The following is a 20,377-nucleotide window of genomic DNA, read 5'->3' on the forward strand; positions in this document are numbered from 1 at the left end:
ATACCCAATAAATGTTTTTTTTTCTATATGAATAAATCTTTCCTCAACTTGGCCCTCAACCTAGCCATTATGCATATAAGAATTGTACGTATTTTGATTGTATCCCTGTCTTGTGTCCTCCATATACTGCCTATCTTGTGAGTTCTTTGGGGCCGGGAATATGTCTTCCTGTTTGTGTAGATAGTGCCTAGCATATTGTGGATGCACACCAGAATACAAATAGGAATGGGAATGCTAAAGAACAGTGCCATATCACTCTTCATAACAATTCTTGCTTCTTGCTTGGCTTTTGGCAGTTTAACACTCTATATGGTGTCTGCACAGATAAACCATGACAGCATGAGAATAAAGGTATAAATAATTACATGCTGTCCCCAGTGCACTTTGTTTGAATGTATGTCTGTGTTCCTGGAAACTTTTTGCCGAGGGTCAGCAGCGAAGAACTAATAGGTAAAGCAAACACACCGATACAGAAAATATCTTTCAGTTTGCTTTTAACTGATTTGCAATATTGGACTTGGAGATGGGAAACAGAGTTCAGTTAAGTCTCAGCATTGTTAGGTCATCCAAACCTGGCATTCACAAGCTAGTAAAAAACACATGGTAGGTTTTCAAAGGAAGAAGGGATTTTATGCCCAGAGATCAAATACTTTTGATGAGTCCTTTTAGAACAGATTAAAATTAAAGGATAATCTCTTTGTCATCCAAGGATAGTCACTAAACTACTGTAACCAGTGAACTGCTGGCAGCTAGCATTGATTTTACTACTTCTTCTCAAAGGGTCTGATTCTGCAACACTTACACTCACTGCGTGGTATTTACTCATGATAATAGCCTTGTTGGCTTACTCATGTAAGCAGCACACAACATGTGAAAGGACTGTAGACTCAGGCTCAGATAAATTGTCCTAGTTGATATGTGCTTTGAATTTGTAAAGTGCATCCAGGCAAAATCAAGAATGGTTCTAGTTTTGTGAAAATGTGTTGGTCGGATATTCGTTTACACAACTCAAACTAATGGTTCATATCTGGGTGTCTTTTATCCAAACACTTGGGGTTGTGGGGTATTTTTGGATAAATGGTTCATGTTTGGGCCCATTTTTACCTCTGTTAGCTTAACAAAATTTATACAAAAATATATTATTAGCAAGAATTTAAATGTGATTTTTAAAATACAGTGTTTTAAAAATATTTATTTCAAAGTGCATAATTGTTTTCCTAGCAAAGTGATTGCCTTCAGGAATAGATAAACCTCAGTGACAGAATTGTAGATGCTTGTATCCAGGATAAACATCTAGCACCAAATTCAGACCTTATGTAAGTAGATGCATCTTCCATGGAAGAGGCTGGACTAAATTAAGTGGTGACATATGTTGTGGTACACGTGACACTTTGCATGTGAGTTGGTAAGGAAATGAATGTAAGAGGTAAAATAGCATGATCTCCCTAATGACTGTGTTATGTAGGCTGATGCTCTTACCATACAGAGATTTTATGTTTTATAGATACACAGACACACACACACACACACTCTCTTCTGTTGCTAAGATTTATCCCCATAGCCATTTTTGGTTATCACTTTCCAGGCTGTTTACAAATATCTAACTATGTTAGGTACTTACATGGCCCCCATTACTGTAGTATCCGAGCTCCTCATAATCTTTTAACATCTTTACCTCACAGCACCCTTGTGAGATATGAAGTTTCATTATCATTATTTGTCATATGTGGAACTGAGGCACAGAGAGCCTTGGTGACTTGCTTGGTGTCACAGAGGAAGTCTGTGGCAGGACTGGGAATTGAACGAGTCTCAAGCTAGTGTCCAAACTACTGGACCATCCTTCCTCTCTTAATATGTTGCCATCAGGCGGATAAAATCAGGATCCTGTTCCTTAAGCTCTTTATTATACTCTAGCAATACCCATTTGGTTCCAAAAGGAAAACTCAGGCATGTTTACACTACAAATTACTTCAGTATAACTTACCTCAATCAGGGGTGTGAATAATCTGCACCCCTGAGTGACATGGACAGTGCTTTGTCAGTGGGAGAGCTTCTCCCACCAACACACCTACCACCTCTCGCGCAGGCAGGTGATATTAAGCTAACAGGAGCTCTCTCTCTGTCGGCTTAGAGTGTCTTCCCCAGAAGTGCTACAGCGGTGCAGCTGTTCTGTAGACATAGTCTTATTGCATACCTATTGCCAGATATTCATAATGCATGAACATGTCCAAAAATAGAGAAAATGAACTGTGTACTGTTCAGTTTGACCCCTACAGCATGCTGGAGAAAGTAGATTGCCACATTTAAATAGGTTTCATGGGGGAATAACCGCCTTGTGCAATATTTTGAATTCATTTGCTCGATATCTACTGGGTTAGACAGACATTTTACAGAGAATATGAAAAAAAGTCCAGAATTCATCAGTCTCCAATCTCCTTAAACCTTTCTAGCTGGAAGGAATTGACTTTGAGAATCTAGTAAGTATTTAAAGCCTGATCCTCCAAATCTTCACTCTCACAGGTAATCTTTACGCACATGAGTAGCCTCATTGATGTCGAGGGATTGCTCCTTTGAGTAACGGTTTGCAGGATTATGCCCATACTTAGTATTTACAGTCACAGCCCCCTAGTTTTTATATCAACTCACAAGAAAGTAGGCAGTTGCCTTACCTGCAAGTCCTAAAAAAAGTCCCGTTTACACACTTAATACACTTACTGAAGGCCAAGTTATTGACTTTATAATACTAGAAATACTTGTAATTTTTATAGGGCTGTGATGGCCCTTCAGAACACTTTGTACAAAAAAGGCTTTGCACCACTGGGATTTAGATTCACTAATGTTACGTATCCACAGATTTTAAGATCAGAAGGGACCATTATGATAATCTAGTCTGACGTCCTTCATGACACAGGCCACAGCACCTTACCCAGTAATTTCTATATCAAGCCCATACCTTCAGTTTGAGATATAGGATAGCTTTTTAAAAGATATCAAGTCTTCCTTTAAGGATTTCAGTTATGAAGAATCCACCACAAACTTTGCTAAGTTGTTCTAGTGGTTAATTGCCCCCCTTTGTTAATTTTTTTTCACTTATTTATAACATTGAATCTTGTTATGCTTCCTTCTGTTAGATGAAAGAGCCATCTGTTAGAAATCTCTTCCCCATGTCGGTACCTGTAGACCATGATCAAGTCACCTGGTAACCTTTCTTCCAAATGCTTATTAAGGGTATTTCTACACAGCAGCTGGAAGGTATGATTCCCAGCTTGGGTGGACATACACAAGCTAGCTCTGCTTGAGTTAGTGTACTGAAAATATCCATGTGGCCAGGGTGGCATGGGCAGTGCCTCAGGCGACCCCCGTCCGAGGTCCTAGATACGTACTTGGGTGGCTAGCCCATGCTGCTCCCCAGGCACGCTGCTATTTTTAGTGGGCTAGCTTGAGCAGAGCCAGAATTATACCTCCTAGCTGTTATGCAGACATACTCTTAGTTTCTTGCTGTACAGTTTTGTTCTCCAGACCTCAAATCATTCTTGTAGCTTGTTTCTGAGCTCATTCTTTTTGCAAAGTGGACACCAGAGCTGGACATGCTATTCCGTCAATGACCTCACTAATGCAGAGGTAATACTACCTCCTTACTTCTACTTCATATTCCCTGGCTTATATAGCCAAGGATTGCATTCTCCCTCTTAGCGACAAAATTGCTGATTGTCTCCCATGACCCCAAAGTCCTTTTCAGAGTCACTGCTTTTCAGAGTATAGTTTCTCATTTTAGAAGTGTGTCCCATGTACATTGTTCTTAGGTGTATGACCTTGCATTTGGCTGTGTTAAAAGGCATGCTGTTCCAGTGAGTCCATCTAATCAAGCGATCCCAATCGGTCTGTATAACTGACCTGTCCCCTTAATGATTTGCCACTCCACCAATTTTTTTTTTGTAATTTTGCAAATTTTACCTGCGCTGGTTTTATATATTTCTCTAAATCATTGATAAAGATATTGAATAATAATCAGCTGAGATCAGTTCCCTGCAGCACACCACTAAAAACACCTCCTTTCAATGGCAATTCACCACTTACAATTACTTTTTGAAATCTATTGGTTAATGTTAACAAAACTATTTTATTGTTCAGGTAATGCTGCTTCTTGAACAACAAGAAGCTCCCCTCATTGTGGAGATGAGTATACAGCCTGAGAGGGCATGCCACTTGTGAAAAAGAATGTAATCTGATATTTCAAACTGAGCCAATACCTTTGAAGTTTAGGAAAGTTTGGTTATGGGCCCTCTGTAACACTCTATACTTCGGGGGAGCGCCCTGTAGCCCCCATAGTACTCATCTATATATAATTGTGATATTGCATATAAAGCATGTCGTGTGAGGTATATGGGGAAAGGTTATGATCTGCTGAAACGCATTGTTCCATCTAAAAGTGTATCATTAATGCACATAAAATTATAAGAATTGTGTTGTATGGTTTTCACTAAAATATGCTCTGGGTTTGGGAAGCACCCAGATAGATACGAGTTCTCCAGAGACCATGACAAGGGAGGTAACCAATGGCCGGGTGGGTGCTGAACAGACATCACCAGTCATTGTCCAGCAGAGTGGTAGCAGTACCTGGAGGGGTTTGCTGCTTGTCACTAGCAAAGCATTGTGAGAGAGCCCACACTGGAGAGTTAAGGGGGCACAGTGTCTCACAGTCCCAGGCTGCATCCCGGGGATCCCATCAAACCACCCATCTCACTTACACTACTATTGTGAAAATCATGGGAGGTGAAATGCACCTGGAGATGTCACAGTTCCATTTTCTTTTCTTCTTATCTGACTCTCCAAACTTTTGTGGAGACTGTCCCAACTAGTCAATTGACTAGCGTCAATCTATGTGTTCTGCTTGGCATCACATATCATTATCATTAGACCACGTTACTCATATTTCCAGCTTTGAAATGTAGTAATCCAACCTTTCAACTTCCATAGGAGTTAAATATGCCAACCGCTAGAATTTGAAAAAGCTATTCTAAAGGACAAACTAGAGAAGGCAAGATCTAAGACATGATGTTTACTGTCTTCAGGAGCTATTGAATGATGCCAACTACACCTCACTCCATCCACACATGGCCGCTTACTAAAAAGTAGCATTGGGTGAGAATATCACCACCACAATGTCAATGTTTTGATGTACTTGTTAACATGTAGGAAGGAAGTGGGATTCAAAACCGGAAGACAGACACCCATAATGCAATAGTGATGAAAACTTCCAGATGTATAACTCAATATCCCTAGTGTCTACTTTGGCACAAGCATGGCCTGTGCTGGGATAATAAACTCCCTACGTTGTTTTTTTTTTTTTTTTTAAGGGGAGCACACATAGCACATAATTACAAAGATGTTGCTTCCAATCCAGTGTGGGTCTTTGGGAGGACTTATACTTTGAGGTCAGTTTGATTGACATGTTCTGTGAGTAGTCTCAGTTGATTACCTTTACTGAAGTTTATCTGGCTTGCTACTATGAAGCAGCTTTACAGAGATGTCTACACAGGGTTTTCACTCAATTATTTCAGTTGCTTTCCATTTTTGCCTCTTCGTGCTGGTCGGACAAGGGAACTCCTTCACAGTGTCTCTTCAAGGTTGCTCTTCTTTTTTGGTCTCCTGTCAGAGCATACTAAAATGAGCAGCTTCAAGGAAGGACTACAGGTCTAATTCTGTACTTGCATACACCACCTTTACCCCAGTGTAACACCATAGACTTCAGCTGATTTACACTTATGTAAGTGAGAGGAGAATTGAGCTTTATATCTCCATTGTAATTTTGAAAATGAAAAATATTTAAAGCTTGTTGTCACTGGAAAAACAACTGCTGTATTTATTCCCTATTGAAGCAAAATGTTTCCCTACAATCGAGGTAAAAATTTAGGAAGCTTTTATTTAAGCACAGTGCTGCTTCTTTCCAAATGGTATAATATGAAGGCTTTTAAAAACATTTGTTACTTACTTTCTAGCCACAACCATGATAAGTACTCAAGAATATGCCTCCACAGTACAGGCACAGACCTTGAGTATAAAGTTCCACTTGTTCATCAGGCAATTTTCTACCTTACACGGTGAATTCCCTTGGATAACATTGAGTTCTTGTGTGAAACAAACAAAAAAACCCACACAGGATAGCTAATGCAACAGGACCATACATTTAAAAAAAATAGTTATGTCACAAATATTTCTACAAACTGTGCTAGGAAATGGAAAAGCTATCATTTCTGAAGCCTGTACAAGAATAGTGAAATGCATTTGAGGGTGGAATCCTTCATAGTTCTCATTCTCTTTTATTATAACAGGGTTACCTTTATCCATGTTGATAATGATTAACCCACTAATTCTTACTGAGTTAGGGACATTTGAAACATTAATTATTAGCATTTTCAGTATGGCTCTTCATTTTATGAAAGTATCTGTTACTAGGACAGTTCTTCCATCAACTTACTGGTTACTTCAGCTAAATAAATAAAATAAACCTCATGACATGTTTTCAAACTTAACAGGTTTTTTTTTCCTTGTGCACTTCAGTACCTGAGTATGATGGGGTACACCGACCCTCTCCAAACCTGGAAGGGGTTAACCCTCTTCCTCTGGCTAGTAGGAGCACAGTTGTCATCCTGAGTGAATGACCCTGTGGTGCAGTAGGGCTGGACCAGCTGTGGGGAATTGGTCCTCAACTTTACTATAAGTGAGATGTGCTGCAAGGAAGATGGAAACTGAACCTGGAACAAGAGACAGGATCTTGGAAGAGTGTGGTTGTTGAGCAGCAAATGGGAGGAGGGTCCTCCTCAGAATTTAATTGAAATGAGGTGTACCTGTATACCTTTGCTTTAGAGGTGTCTCTGAAGCAAGTCAAACCTTACACCTTGATTTGGGCTCCGGCTAAGGGACGTTTGGCCCATACAGGGGCGTGACATCCTTTATGTTTCACCTTTTAATTTTATAGCAAAATATACCACAAAGGTATAAACTCCACCTAAGCGTGAAGAATCCTTTCTTTCCCAACTAACCGGACACACACTGTTAAACACATCATGCTGGGCCACATCCATCCTCTGGTGTAATGGAGATGCACAGGGGCAGAATAGCAAATACAATCTGTAGCCTCTTTTTCAGGCTTGTCTTTCATGTGTTTGCTGTCTTGCAAGGGCTTGCAGCAATGTGAGTGTTCCAGAGAGAAAATTTACATTATTCCAGAGCATGGGCAAACTCTCATTCTCTTCATACAGAGGGATAATTACCAGTTAGACTTCAGTGCAAGAGACACAAATCATTCTCCTAAGAAATCTAGCAATCTGCTCATAGACATTTTCCTGTAATGCCATTAGATGTTTCTCAGATGAGTATTGCAGTCACACTTCACATCTTTTTTTCTTTTAACCAGGTAGACAAGAAAATTGTCCGAACTGAAATAGGTGTTCTCCTTCGCCTCTCGCATCCAAATATTGTAAGTGGGTATTTTTAGAATATTTCACTGTGTCTCCTCTCATTAACAATGTATTCAGTTTCTGAGACCGCAGTATTGATCTTCATAGCTCACATTGTATGCTAATGTATGAGAGGCTTTGATTAAAAATCTCGGTTTTTATCTAAGATCATTGAGTCAGAGTTACATTTTAAAGTAAATTATTAAAGTTTCCGTCAAGTAGCAAGACAGAATTTACAAAAACAAGCCTTTTGCTTAAAGGGGAACCTGGCAGAAAAGGGATAAATAGAGCCAGCTGGTGGTGTCATGGTTGTTACTCCCTGGAGAGAGGGAAAGCCTTGCCTTTGTCTTCAGGGACTTCCTCTGTAAGACTCCTGCAGAGGCCCTGATTGGCCATAAAGCAGTCTCTAATCTTCCTGCATTTGAGAGAGGGTTGCTGAGTTATGAGAAGTGAATGTGTAGGGATGAAAGAAAGAGGGATCCAGGAGGAGATCAAAAGAAGCAAAAAAGAAATAATTAGGCACCATAAACAATACTTACAATAAATTTCTTAACTGATCTGAGCGTGAACCATGTAATCGCTGTTAGTACCATCTTCCGCTTCACTACAGTCCCTTTGTTGTAGTCTATTGTACAGTGCATGGACACAAATAATTACTCTGTTTGGTATCTTTTCCCAGATAAAACTGAAGGAGATATTTGAAACCCCCACAGAAATCAGTCTTGTTCTGGAGTTGGTCACAGGAGGGGAGCTATTTGACAGGTGGGTGATCTATGCAAACCGCAGCATGCACAAGGAATTTTGTGGTGTTCACCTTACAATGCATTGCTCAACAAGGGTATGATCCTTCAGAATTTGCCCCCTCTTCCCGAGTAATCCTTATATTGGTAGTCATTGAAGTTGTTCCATCTGGATGAAGACTACTTACATGAATAAAAGTCTGCAGGATCTGGCTCGAAATGGGCATCTGGAAAAGGTTTCTCATTGGAGATTTTTTAAAATGAAATTCCAATTAAGTGAAAAAGGGAGGAAACAGTCAATAAATTCTAAATAGCATGTAGTGTTGCAGGAGGGGACTCATCAGGCAAACATCAAAGCGAGGTTATGCAAATAGGTGGTGAACAGGGAAGCGGTGTGTTGTGCAGAGAAGTGAGAGGGACACTGGGAAGACAGCAGAAAAAATGCTAGGCAAAAATCAGCTGAATAGCGGATAGAAGAGAGAAATGCCAAATAAAAAGTTGATCAACCTAGCAATGAGAGAAGCCCTTCCCTGCATTTAGCACTTGATTATATCTTTGAAAATTCTGTACATTTGTAAAAGATTCTGAAAGAAAATGGTTAAATTCTGCAGGTTATTTAATGATAATGTTTCACAACTCAAAACATATTGGTGTCTGTGTATAAAATTATGAAAAATCCTGTAAAGTATTCTTTTTGGTAATGTTTAATGCTGGGGTTTCTTAAGAGAGCTATTTATTCTTGTTTTAGAGCAAAACACACACAAAGCCTTCATTGCTCATTTGTTGAATAAATCAATTGTACTGCTGAACTTATTTACTGATGAACAATGCTTTCCAAATCGTGCAGGATCAGGATATTTAATCTTCTCTCCACTAAGCTTAACTGTTTAAGATTTAAATGGAATATAATATAAGTATGCATTAAAGAAATGGAGCGTGAAAAGCACTTTGATTAGGGGAAACACAAACTTGTCCTTTTTCTATGATAATAGTTCATGCATAATAATCAAAGCAATAAGCTCAACATGAGCAGTTTCTGAACGCAGCAGAAGCAAACCCTTCTCTCACTCCTTCAATTCAGAAAGAAGAAAAGTGTGCCTGTATGTGCATACACATGCCATATCCAGTCACAGCAATAAGGCAAATCATAGTGTCAGTTAAACCATTAGAATCCAGTAAGCTAGCATGCAAGGAGACAGTACACCACCGTATTTATCCATAAAGGAGACTTGTCTGGCAGGTGTTTATAGAGTATCATGGAAAAGGAAAATATGGACATGCCAAAGAAATGGTTTGTTGGTCTGTGAACAACAATAATTTGTGAGGTTGGGGGTGCTGAAGGTAGCATCTGCTACTATCTCAACTTACGGTAGCTGAATGCAGCCCAACTTTGAAGACTGTCTGGGACTTGCTTTCACTTTGGAAGCTGGGATTTCATGCTCTAACATAATGAAGTTTTCACATGACAGCAGCCTTTTCCTTAGGCTGTAATTTCTTTCTCAGGATTGGGCCCGCCATGAAATTTTACACTTGGAGTAACAAGTTAGCTGCTACAAACTGCCCAACTCCATCTACAACATTGCTAATTGAAGCAAAGAGGTTTTGCCAGTGCCTAGAATCATGGTGCACCCTTCTGATACTGGTGATAAGCATCTCTGGAAATATTTGTAGTAAATTTTCACTCTACGTGTGATTTGAAAAATCATCAAGTTATTTTGCGTCAGTTATTTCTAACAAAAGGCAGTGGCTTCATCTCCAGCAGAAGCATGAAAATAATTTAACACAGCTGCGCAGCCAACAACTTTTGCATTAGATTCATAGATTCCAAGGCCGGAACGGACTATTGTGATCAGCTAGTTTGACCTCCTGTATAACACAGGCCATAGAACTTCCTAAAATAATTCCTAGAGCATCTCTATAGCGTCCATTTTTTGTTCTTAGATGTCTACATTTACATGTAGCCATATTAAAACACATTATTTGCACCCAGTTTTCCAAGAGATCCAGATCACTCTGTATCAGTGACCTGTCCTCTTCATTATTTACCACTGCCCCAATATTTGTGTCATCTGCAAAGTTTATCAGTGATTATTTTGTTTTCTTCCAGGTAACTTAACAAAAATGTTAAATAGCATAGAGCCAAGAACTGCAGAATGTCACTGGAAACATACCCATTTGATGACAATTCCCCATTTACAATTACATTTTGAGACCTATCAGTTAGACAACTTTTTAAGGTATCTAATATGTGCCATGTTAATTTTATATCATACAAGTTTTTTAATCAAAGTATCATGCAGTATCAAGTCTATTGCCTTACAGAAGTCTAAGTGTATTACATCAACACTATTACCTTTATCAACCAACCTTGTAGTTTATCAAAAAAAGATAACAGGTCAGTTTGACAAGCTCTGTTTTCCATAAAACCATGTTCATATGCATTGTTTATTTTACCCTCTTTTAGTTCTTTATTGGGAGAGGCCCATATCAGCTGCACCATTAGCTTGCCCGGGATAGATGTCGGGCTGACAGGCCTATAATTACCTGGGTCATCCCATTTACCTGTTTTAAATATTGGCACAACATTAGCTTCCAGACTTCTGGAATTTCCCCAGAGAACCATGAGCATTAACACTCCAGTGAGCTCCTCAGTTAGCTCTTTTAAAACTCTTCCCCTGTAAACCAGGTGTTGTTTTTTCTTAACCAATATGGCCTTCCTCCTCGATTTGGGGATTGTGGCTTTTTGTGCCTTGAGTAAGCGTTCTTAAACAATTCCCAATTAACATTCACATTTTTTTGGTTTAAATTCTTCCTCTCAGGAATCTAATATAAACAGCTCTACATTAGCTGTTCCTTCTCCCTTTTAGCTGTGCAACGAGATTAACAGTAGCACTGTGGTGCTGAAATAAGGTAGCTGCCCTACAGGTTGTAGTGATGTGGGAAGTTTGTCTCAAAGTAGGAATCTATCTTCTCAGTCCCCATTTCTTCATCCACTTTCTCTTTTTCTTCACCCATATCTTAATCCACTTCTATTGCCTCCTTATTCCCTTGCATTTTCACTCACCAGCTCTTGCCTCCACCTGGTTTCTCTCCTCTCCCTACATGTCCTCCTTTTCTTCTCTCCCCTGCTGTTTCTTTAGCCTCACATGTTTTCTCCTACATTCTATATTTTTCTTAAATGCAGGAAATGTGCTGACCTACCTTTAGGAGGCCTTCAGCATTCTGCCTTATGCACGTATATGGCTCCCATTACCACAGTATCTGAGCACCTCACCATCCTTAATGTATTTATCCTCACAACACTTTTTTGTGGTAGTGAGGTACTTTTATCTCCATTAACAGCTGGGGAACAAGGGCACAGAAAGACTAAGTGACTTGTTCAAGGTCACACAGAACATCTGTGGTTGAACAAGGACTTGAACCAGGTCTTCTGAGCCAAAGGCAAGTGTCCTAATCACTGGACCAGCCTACCTCCCCACAATGCACTGGTTGCGCATCTTTTAGGAGTGTGTCATCAGCTGAACTGTAATTATGGATTTAGCCAAGAGTTTCTACTAGAACAAACTTTATTTTTGTCTACTTCAAATTTAGAGTTTGGGCAGCAATAATTATAAAGCCACAATTAGGATTCCAGGGCTAAGGTTGCATTGAAAAATGCAATTAAATAGGAGAATTGAAAACGAAAATATTTACTTCCCAAACTCCTCCTGCTTACTGAATTGGCAGGACTGAAGTTTTTGTAATGTTTTAAGTGATACAATGAGTATTTTAAAGTTACTTGTTTTTAACAGACTTGTTTTTGAAATTCTGGACGAGTTTGCTATACAGTAAAGGAATTATTCCTATGCCTCTTCCAAGTCATCTGCCACCTAATTGGGGCTATCCACGCACAGCTATATCCATGTCAAGTGTCCCTTTACTATACTGCTGGGTCTTATCTGCAATACTTGCTTTCCCACCATCTTTCCCATTACCATAATATTTGAACTACACATGAGCAATTCATTTCTCATCTGCTTTTACCTCTGCATAATGCCCGGAATACACACACAAATCTGGTTGCACATTTGCTCTCTTGTAGCCATAATGCTGCATCTAAACACCCACAGCTGGTGTCAGATTAGTTCTCCAGTATCATCACACTGGGACTCTTCATGCGCTGTTGGTTTCATACCACCCTCATATGAAAAGGTCTGTGTAGTAATAAAATATACATAGCCTTGAGAAATCTTTATCTGTCATATATAATATACCAATAAATGCACTCACAGATAAGTATAAGAAATCAAAATGTGCTTTCAATATTATATTTCTTCAGTTATATTTTCAAAAACAAGAGAAATTCAAACACTGAAAGAGCAGTCTTAATTCTCTGACTCAGCTGAATTCTATTATAAAAACAAATCAGAGAACCTTCCTGAATTTTATTTCTCAGACTTTAAAAATCACCTTCTCCTTCATTCATGATATTTAAAGTCACATACAACTTATGTTGCCAAAACATAGCAACTTGAACTCTACCCATGTCTGATAAATAGGTATGGCTTATGTGTTGTGCGTTTGTCATCGAAACACACATTTGTGTTGACATTGCTGATAACTTTTGCCATTCTGATAACTGAACAGATAATGCTGTGCTTTTGGGGTATGTTGAGTTTAACTTTACACTGCACAGAAGTCTCAGATGTGTGAGAGCAAATGCTGGATCAGATCCTTTCCTGCGTTCTGACTGCATTGTGCTGCTCTGGCTCCAGTTCTGTGGAGCAGCCTAAAAGCCAGTTTAACTGGTCACTGGAGGATTCCCTCAAGTATGGCAGCTTCTTTACCAAACGCTGCCCAGTCACCAGTGCAGGGGACATGACCAAGGCTTCCCTTCATTGCACCCTTCCATGGGTGCCAAAAGAGCCTCTTGAGGTCCTTGTCAGACAATGTAAATTTGAGCAGTATTAAGGTTGCTCTAATCAAGACCAGCATCTGGCCTAATGGGCTGAGAGCCACAGGATTTGGGAAGGAGAGAACAAAGCATACTTTCATACCCCTTCCTCACCCCACATCTTCAGTGAGTGATGCTTAGCCACAGGTGTGGAGCTGGTCATTTATATTTCTTCTGAAGATTTTGCTGGGGAGAGGAGAGATTAAATCAATTCTTGAAAGTAATTTCTCCTTTGGATGACTTCATGCTGAGCAAAAATGTAGTGGTAATTTGTGTAAATAGGCTCCATGTTATTTTAAAATGTAGATAATCAGAAGATAGAGCCTGGCAGCTTTTCTCATCCATTTATTGTAACAGGAGAAATCTGAGTTAATCCTGATAGCTCTACTCTTAAAGTGTCTTCAAAGTGCTTGGGCAATGTCTTGAATTTTAGTTCAAATATACAGAGTCAAACTTTTTAATCTGAATTAAAAGCCACAGTAGGAAAAGAGTTTAGGCCCTATGACTTCAAAGGAATGCAAATTCCTTTTTGATTTTTCAGTGCATTGAAGAGCTCCTGATGGAACCATATTGCCTGCTTACTATTCTTCCTGTCTTTCCTTTGGATCAGAATAGTGGGCAGTTGTGTATTTAATGTGGTCTCTTTGAGAAACTGCCAGCTCTCCTGAACTTCTTTATCCCTTAGATTTTCTTCCCATAATTCTTTGAGTTTGTTAAAGTCTGCTTTTCTTTTAAAAAGTCCACTGTCCTTATTCTGCTGCTCTCACTCCTTCCTTTCCTTAGAATCATGAAATCTGTCATTTCATGATCACTTTCTCCCAAGATGTCTTTTACCTTCAGATTTGCAATTAATTCTTCCCTGTTAATCAAAATCAAATCTTAAATGGCGGTTCCACTGGTTATTTACTCCACTTTCTGAAACAAGAAGTTGGCCCCAAACATTCCAAGAACTTATTAGACAGTTTGTGTTTTGCATGTTACTTTCCAACAGATGTCTGGGTAGTTAAAGTCCCTAGTTACTACCTGTTCTTGTGTTTTGGATATTTCTATTATTTGTTCTAGAAATACTTCATCCACCTCTTCTTCCTGATTTGGTGGTCTATAGTAGAACCCCTACCATGATGTCACCCCAATATTTCCGCTTATCTTTATCCAGAGACTTTCAAGCTTCTTCTGGGCCTCAAAACAAGTGTCTGTATTCTTGATATATAATCCAGCACCAGCCTTTGTCTCCTCCTTTTGATGGAGGTGTGCTTGAGCCTCCCTACCTTGGAGATATGTGGCTATTCTTCCTCACTTTTTACTCTGCTTGTCCTCCCTGAACAAGCTATACCCCTCCGTACAAATATTCCAGTCATGAGATTTATCCTGCTCAGTCTCTGTGATACTAGTTAAGTCATAATTTAGTTTATGTACTAGTACATCCAGTTCTTCCTGTTTATTCCCCATACTCCATTCCCCCACTAATTTCCACTTTTGTTGTTCCTATGATCCTGCTGTAATTTTCCGTGTCCTTCCCCAATTTCTAGCTCTGTGTTAAGGTCACCTGTTTTATGCTTACCTGTGAAATTTTGTCACCTGCCCTCTTTGAACCTAGTTTAAAGCCCTCCTCACTAGGTTGGCAAGTCAGTGTCCCCAAGATGTACTTTTCCCTTCTTGGTCAGGTGGACCCATCTCTTCCCAGCAGACCTCCTTCATGGACACCATCCCATGATTGAAGAGGGCAGCACACCGCCTGGGATGTAAGATCAGGCCTCTATCTCAGAAGGGAATCACTGACTACTGCCACACTTTTTCTCCTTCTCCTCTTGGTAGTGGTGCACATGAGCCTCCCAGCCTTGGGGACCATTGCAGTCTGCTCCTCACCTCCTGTTGCCAGTACTGCATACCAGTTCTTGAGTGCAATGGATGGGGAACATGGATAGGTGGGTGAAGCATAGTCTGCTGCCTAAGATAGCCAGCAGCCAGTCTCTCTTCCCTGTAGAGCAGCTGGTTCATCTTCCTCCTCTGGTGCTGCTGTAGTCTTCTCTAGGCAGCTAGCATCCTCCATCCCGAACATCTCCATGTGCATCCTGTCAATGTATTCCTCGTGCTCCTGAGTGCTAGTGAGGCAAACGTCCTGCTCCTGCTGCAGTTGTCTTACATGCTTCCTGAGGGACTCCACAAACAAACACCTCTGATGCTGGATGGCTCCTTCTGCTTGGCTTTTGTTGATGGGCACATGCAGGCCACATTTGCAGCAAGTCAAGACCAGGATCTGGGTGGAAGCTTCCAGGGTCAGGATGTCTGTCTGCCTGGGCCCTCCACAGGTGAGGCAGAGGAGGAGTAGAAGAGGTGAGGTGCTGTTTTCTTCCTGTTGTGGGTTCTTCCTTGTGAAGTATCTGCAAGTTGAAGTAAAACTACCTCCCTGCCTTCCTCTACTGGCAAACACCTGGCTAACTACCTTAGTCTCCCAGCTGCCTTGGTCTCACCAGCCGTGTTTTACATGACATCCTCAATAATTTTTCTATTTCATTTCTGCTCTTTTCATAATAATGGTATTGTCCTTATGTCTAGTCAATGAGCTTTTCCTTTCCTCTTTCTTTTACCCCCTCTACCCTCTTTCTTGACCTAAAAATAGTATGGTGGTTGATACTGTTAACTACCATAAACTTCCATTGACATGCTTCTCAGTCACCTGGTACAGTTCATTAGAATCTTAGCACCCTGTTGTTCTGGCTTTGCTCTTGCCTATTAAACTGTCTCTCCATTATGATAGACAATGGTAGATTTTACTTTGCTGCTATACCTGCTTGCTGTAGTATTGCTCTTGACCCCTCCACTATGTCTTTGCCTTTTCCCAGGCTTACCTTTTTTCTGAAATTGATCTCAGATTATCTTTTCTATTCAGATGTTGTTCATATTTATTTCCTTCGAACTGTATCACTTTCATCTCACTATTCGCCATACCTTAATTTCAACAATTTCTGGCTGTACTAATAACTTCTTTTTACCCAAATACCAAAACCGTATATTCTGCAAATTGGTACAAATAGTTCTTGTCACCCCATTTCCCGCCTCAACTCAGATCTACTTTGTCCTGCTCAAAAAAACCCTCACATTCCCTTTGTTCTGAGGAACTAAGACATCTTGACCACTAATTCTTTTCCAGCTGCTTTCACCCACAGCTGTAAATCTGCCCAATGTCATCTCCAAAATATTGTCTACACTCGACGCAATCTAGATCACTCCCATTGTTAAAAAAAAATCTGGAGTAGTGTAGATTTGAGCTAATATCTCATACTTTTGTGGAGCTTCCAAAAAACCAAATATGCGTGATGTGGTTCTGGAGAGCTCCCCTTTTCCAGAGATGGCTAACAGAGTGGAAATGAGGTGTGGAAAAGGCCAATTTTGGGGCCTTCTGAAGCCTGCAGGCCCACCTCTTTGTCCCTGGTTCATGGGAATTAGCAATGGAAAGGCCCATTGGTTCCTCTTCACCTGTACTGCTTTCCATTAACCACTGATGTGTGGATCACTTAGCATATCACTGATTTAGTAACAGATTCCCCCATGTCTGAGCTCTTCTTTGTACAGGAAGTGGAGGAGGAGTTAGGGAAATGGTTAGGGATCCCTTATCCTGTGGGGCAGTTGTGCCTCACCCAGCAAGAGTTAGAGCAGCCCTAATTTTCACCAGCAGGGTATGGTCCCTAAGGAACCATAGACCAGCTGAGGATCAGCACAACAGAGCTCTGACCTGGCAGGCTTCAGACACTTCTGTATGCGAAGTGTTGGGGAAGGCAGCTGGTACGCAAGTTGGCTCTGTTGGCTTTACTCAGCTGAAAGCTCTCCTCTGCCTGCTTGGAATTGTGAGTCTGGCTCTTAATGTTTTGAACAGCTCATTGGGTCTCTCTTAACATCAGTGACTGTAGTGATGAGACCCTAGACTAATGACAAAGTAGGGAAGTGTGCATTTATAGATTTGCCAATGCAGTTTGGTATTTAGTTGCTCTCAAGCGTTTTGTAATGATGTGTTTTAACACTTTAATTGCACACGGTCAATACCTTGTTATCTCTGTCATTGGGTTAAAGTAAATTTTATTGTTTGAACTATTTTTTTCAGAGTAACAGAGTCCAAATTCAAATAACTCCCTGTAAATGACTGTAGAAAGCAGTTGTTTACAGTACAATTAGTACATTGTTTCTCCCTGATGCACTTAGAAATAGCTGCAACATTAGGTATCAAAACACACACAGCATTACAAATGAAGCACCCCGTCTAAGCAACGCTGCTGGCACCACTGTAATACTGCTTCGCATAAAAAGGAATGTACCTTTGCGCTCCACTGAGAGATGAGAGTCTGAGTGTTTCACTGGCTGCTTGCCACTTTCAAAACGTCAACTGATAAAATATTAAAGTCTCACTGTTCTTAGCCCTGTTGAAGGAGGTTGTGCAGCACTTCATTCAAAAGGTCCTTCTGCCTTGCCCTGGCTGTCTGTCCCTGTGAGTTCTCAGGAGTCATTAGCATGGGCAGTTGTAGTCAGGACCAAGGTGTCTATTGCTGGTTGCTCTCTGGGGAGAGGAACCTCATTCAAAATAGATGAAAGTCAATGTGTTACACACAAGGTCTGTGAAGCACTTCAGTTTGTTAGGTAATAATGTGAAGACTGACTCCTGGTGATCTCAACCTCACATACAAACAACATGATCTCTCCTATCTACCTAGGCACATGGCCACATGGTTGCAGTATAAGCCTGATCCAATTCCCATGGAAATCAGTGGAGAGACACACCCATTGACTTCAATGGGAATGGGATCAGGCCTTATCTGATTGCTTCACAATCAAGAATGAATTTATCTTCGCAATACCCCTGAAAGGCAGGGAGAAGTACTATCATTGTACAGGTGGGGAGTTGAGGCACCTGCCCAGGACCTAACAGGCAATGATCAAGTGATCTCTCTCCTGCCATCCATCTCCAGGCTAGGGACACCATTCTTTACCCATCCTGGCTAATAGCCATTAATGGACTTAACCTCCAGGAATTTATCCAGTTCTCGTTTAAACCCTGTTATAGTCCTAGCCTTCACAACCTCCTCAGGCAAGGAGTTCCACAGGTTGACTGTGCGCTGAGTGAAGAAGAACTTCCTTTTATTTGTTTTAAACCTGCTGCCCATTCATTTCATTTGGTGGCCCCTAGTTCTTATATTATGGGAACAAGTAAATAAGTTTTCCTTATTCACTTTCTCTACACCACTCATGATTTTATATACCTCTATCATATCCCCCCTTAGTCTCCTCTTTTCCAAGATGAAAAGTCCTAGCCTCTTTAATCTCTCCTCATCTGGGACCCGTTCCAAACCCCTAATCATTTAATTGCCCTTTTCTGAACGTTTTCTAATGCCAGTATATCTTTTTTGAGATGAGGGGACCACATCTGTACGCAGTATTCAAGGTGTAGGCATACCATGGATTTATATAAGGGCAATAAGATATTGTCCATCTTATTGTCTATCCCTTTTTAAATGATTCCTAACATCCTGTTTGCTTTTTTGACTGCTGCTGCACACTGCGTGGACGTCTTCAGAGAACTATCCACGATGACTCCAAGATCTTTTTCCTGATTAGTTGTAGCTAAATTAGCCCCCATCATATTGTATGTATAGTTGGGGTTATTTTTTCCAATGTGCATTACTTTACATTTATCCACATTAAATTTCATTTGCCATTTTGTTGCCCCATCACTTAGTTTTGGGAGATCTTTTTGAAGTTCTTCACAGTCTGCTTTGGTCTTAACTACATTGAGCAGTTTAGTATCATCTGCAAACTTTGCAACCTCACTGTTTACCCCTTTCTCCAGATCATTTATGAATAAGTTGAATAGGATTGATCCTAGGACTGACCCTTGGGGAACACCCAAGTTGGGGAGCAACTAACTATACCCAGTTATTTCCAAGGGAGATGCTGGGTGCTCACTTTTGAAAATCAGGCCACTTATTTAGATACCTAAAAAAAGGAATTAGGAGCCTAACTTTGGGCAGCCATTTTTAATATACTGTTCATAAATTAGATGGACGTACAATGTAGTTGTAAAGTCTGAATCCATATAGAAGCTAAATGCTACTCTCCATTAAGATACAGAGATGCTTTTAAAATCAGGGCAAACAGCATACTGAATGAGACTCAAGGTAATTATATTCATTACATTTCAACCCTGGTAATATGAAGAATCTGGGTTAACTTGTTTTACCTCACTTACAAAGGAGCTTGGCTTTGTAACTAACTAAACATATCAAGGCAGCAAGAAATTGGAACCGCATTTCAATATACACATGAGCCATTTGGAAAAGTGTACCCTATGGCAACCATTCTGCTATAGGTTATGGTGATCTGATTTTCCTTTAATGATTTCTGCAGACTTTTCAAACAGTTTTAATCTACAGAAATGTTTCAGGTTAGTACACTTTAAAAGTACAACTACAGAAGGATTAAATAACAGCCCAAATGTTTTTAGATACATGAAAACCTTTATAATGGAATGAGAAATCGAGAAAGGTGAAGACTGTGTCAACACTGGGTCAGATTCTGTAGTCCTTATGCAGGCAATTTCCCTTTGAAGTTAATACAGGATTTATACCAGGACAACGGGATCCATTAGCAACGCATGGAACGAAAGGGTTAGATAAATGCACACTGAAAATAGAAAAAATAAAAAAAAAAATGTTTATTCTGAGATGTTCCTGCCAAGTGATCTGTAATGGGAAAAATATAGTTAGGGAGAGGGTGAGAGAGTGAGAGAGCAGGGAATATTAAAGAGTAAAATCTGGGTTTAAAAATATTTTATCTGAATTTGCAGTGCAAAAGTACTGAACATGTTAGCAGTTATTGTTATATTCATGTGTATGTATAAAGCATTTTGCAAGATAAGTGATATGCTTATCACTTCATCTACTACTGAAATGCAGCCAGCTGCGGAGTGGGAAGGGGCAAGCATTATAGCAGTAATATTAAATACTAGTTTAGAGACAGGATGTGCAGATTACCTTAAAGAAAAGACAAGATCCAAATTGTGTGCTAAGTGCCTGGGCTAATTAACTTAAAATTTAATTTGCACTAATCTGCCTGAGATGAAGGAAGCATGAAGCAAATGTTATCCGTAAATTTCATGTTTTAGGGTAGAGCAGGGGATTGAAAGAGTGGATAGTTCTCTCCTTTGTGCTGGAGCCAGGAGGCTGCAGGAGTAACTACAGCCCTAGGGCTGAAATAAC

The 20,377-nt window shown here is 40.1% G+C and overlaps 1 protein-coding gene across 1 annotated transcript in view; it reads left to right on the top strand.

Annotated features, from left to right (window-relative positions):
- The window catches only part of CAMK4 (calcium/calmodulin dependent protein kinase IV), a 294,805-nt gene that overhangs the window by 152,716 nt on the left and 121,712 nt on the right, over nt 1–20,377 (top strand). Inside the window, exons 3-4 of the mRNA XM_074952952.1 lie at nt 7,418–7,480; nt 8,140–8,222. Of these exons, the coding sequence (XP_074809053.1) occupies nt 7,418–7,480; nt 8,140–8,222 (146 nt within the window). The remainder of the gene's footprint in view (nt 1–7,417; nt 7,481–8,139; nt 8,223–20,377) is intronic.

The sequence above is a fragment of the Natator depressus genome, chromosome 5 (genome assembly GCF_965152275.1).
Source record: "Natator depressus isolate rNatDep1 chromosome 5, rNatDep2.hap1, whole genome shotgun sequence".
Taxonomy (NCBI): Eukaryota; Metazoa; Chordata; order Testudines; family Cheloniidae; genus Natator; species Natator depressus.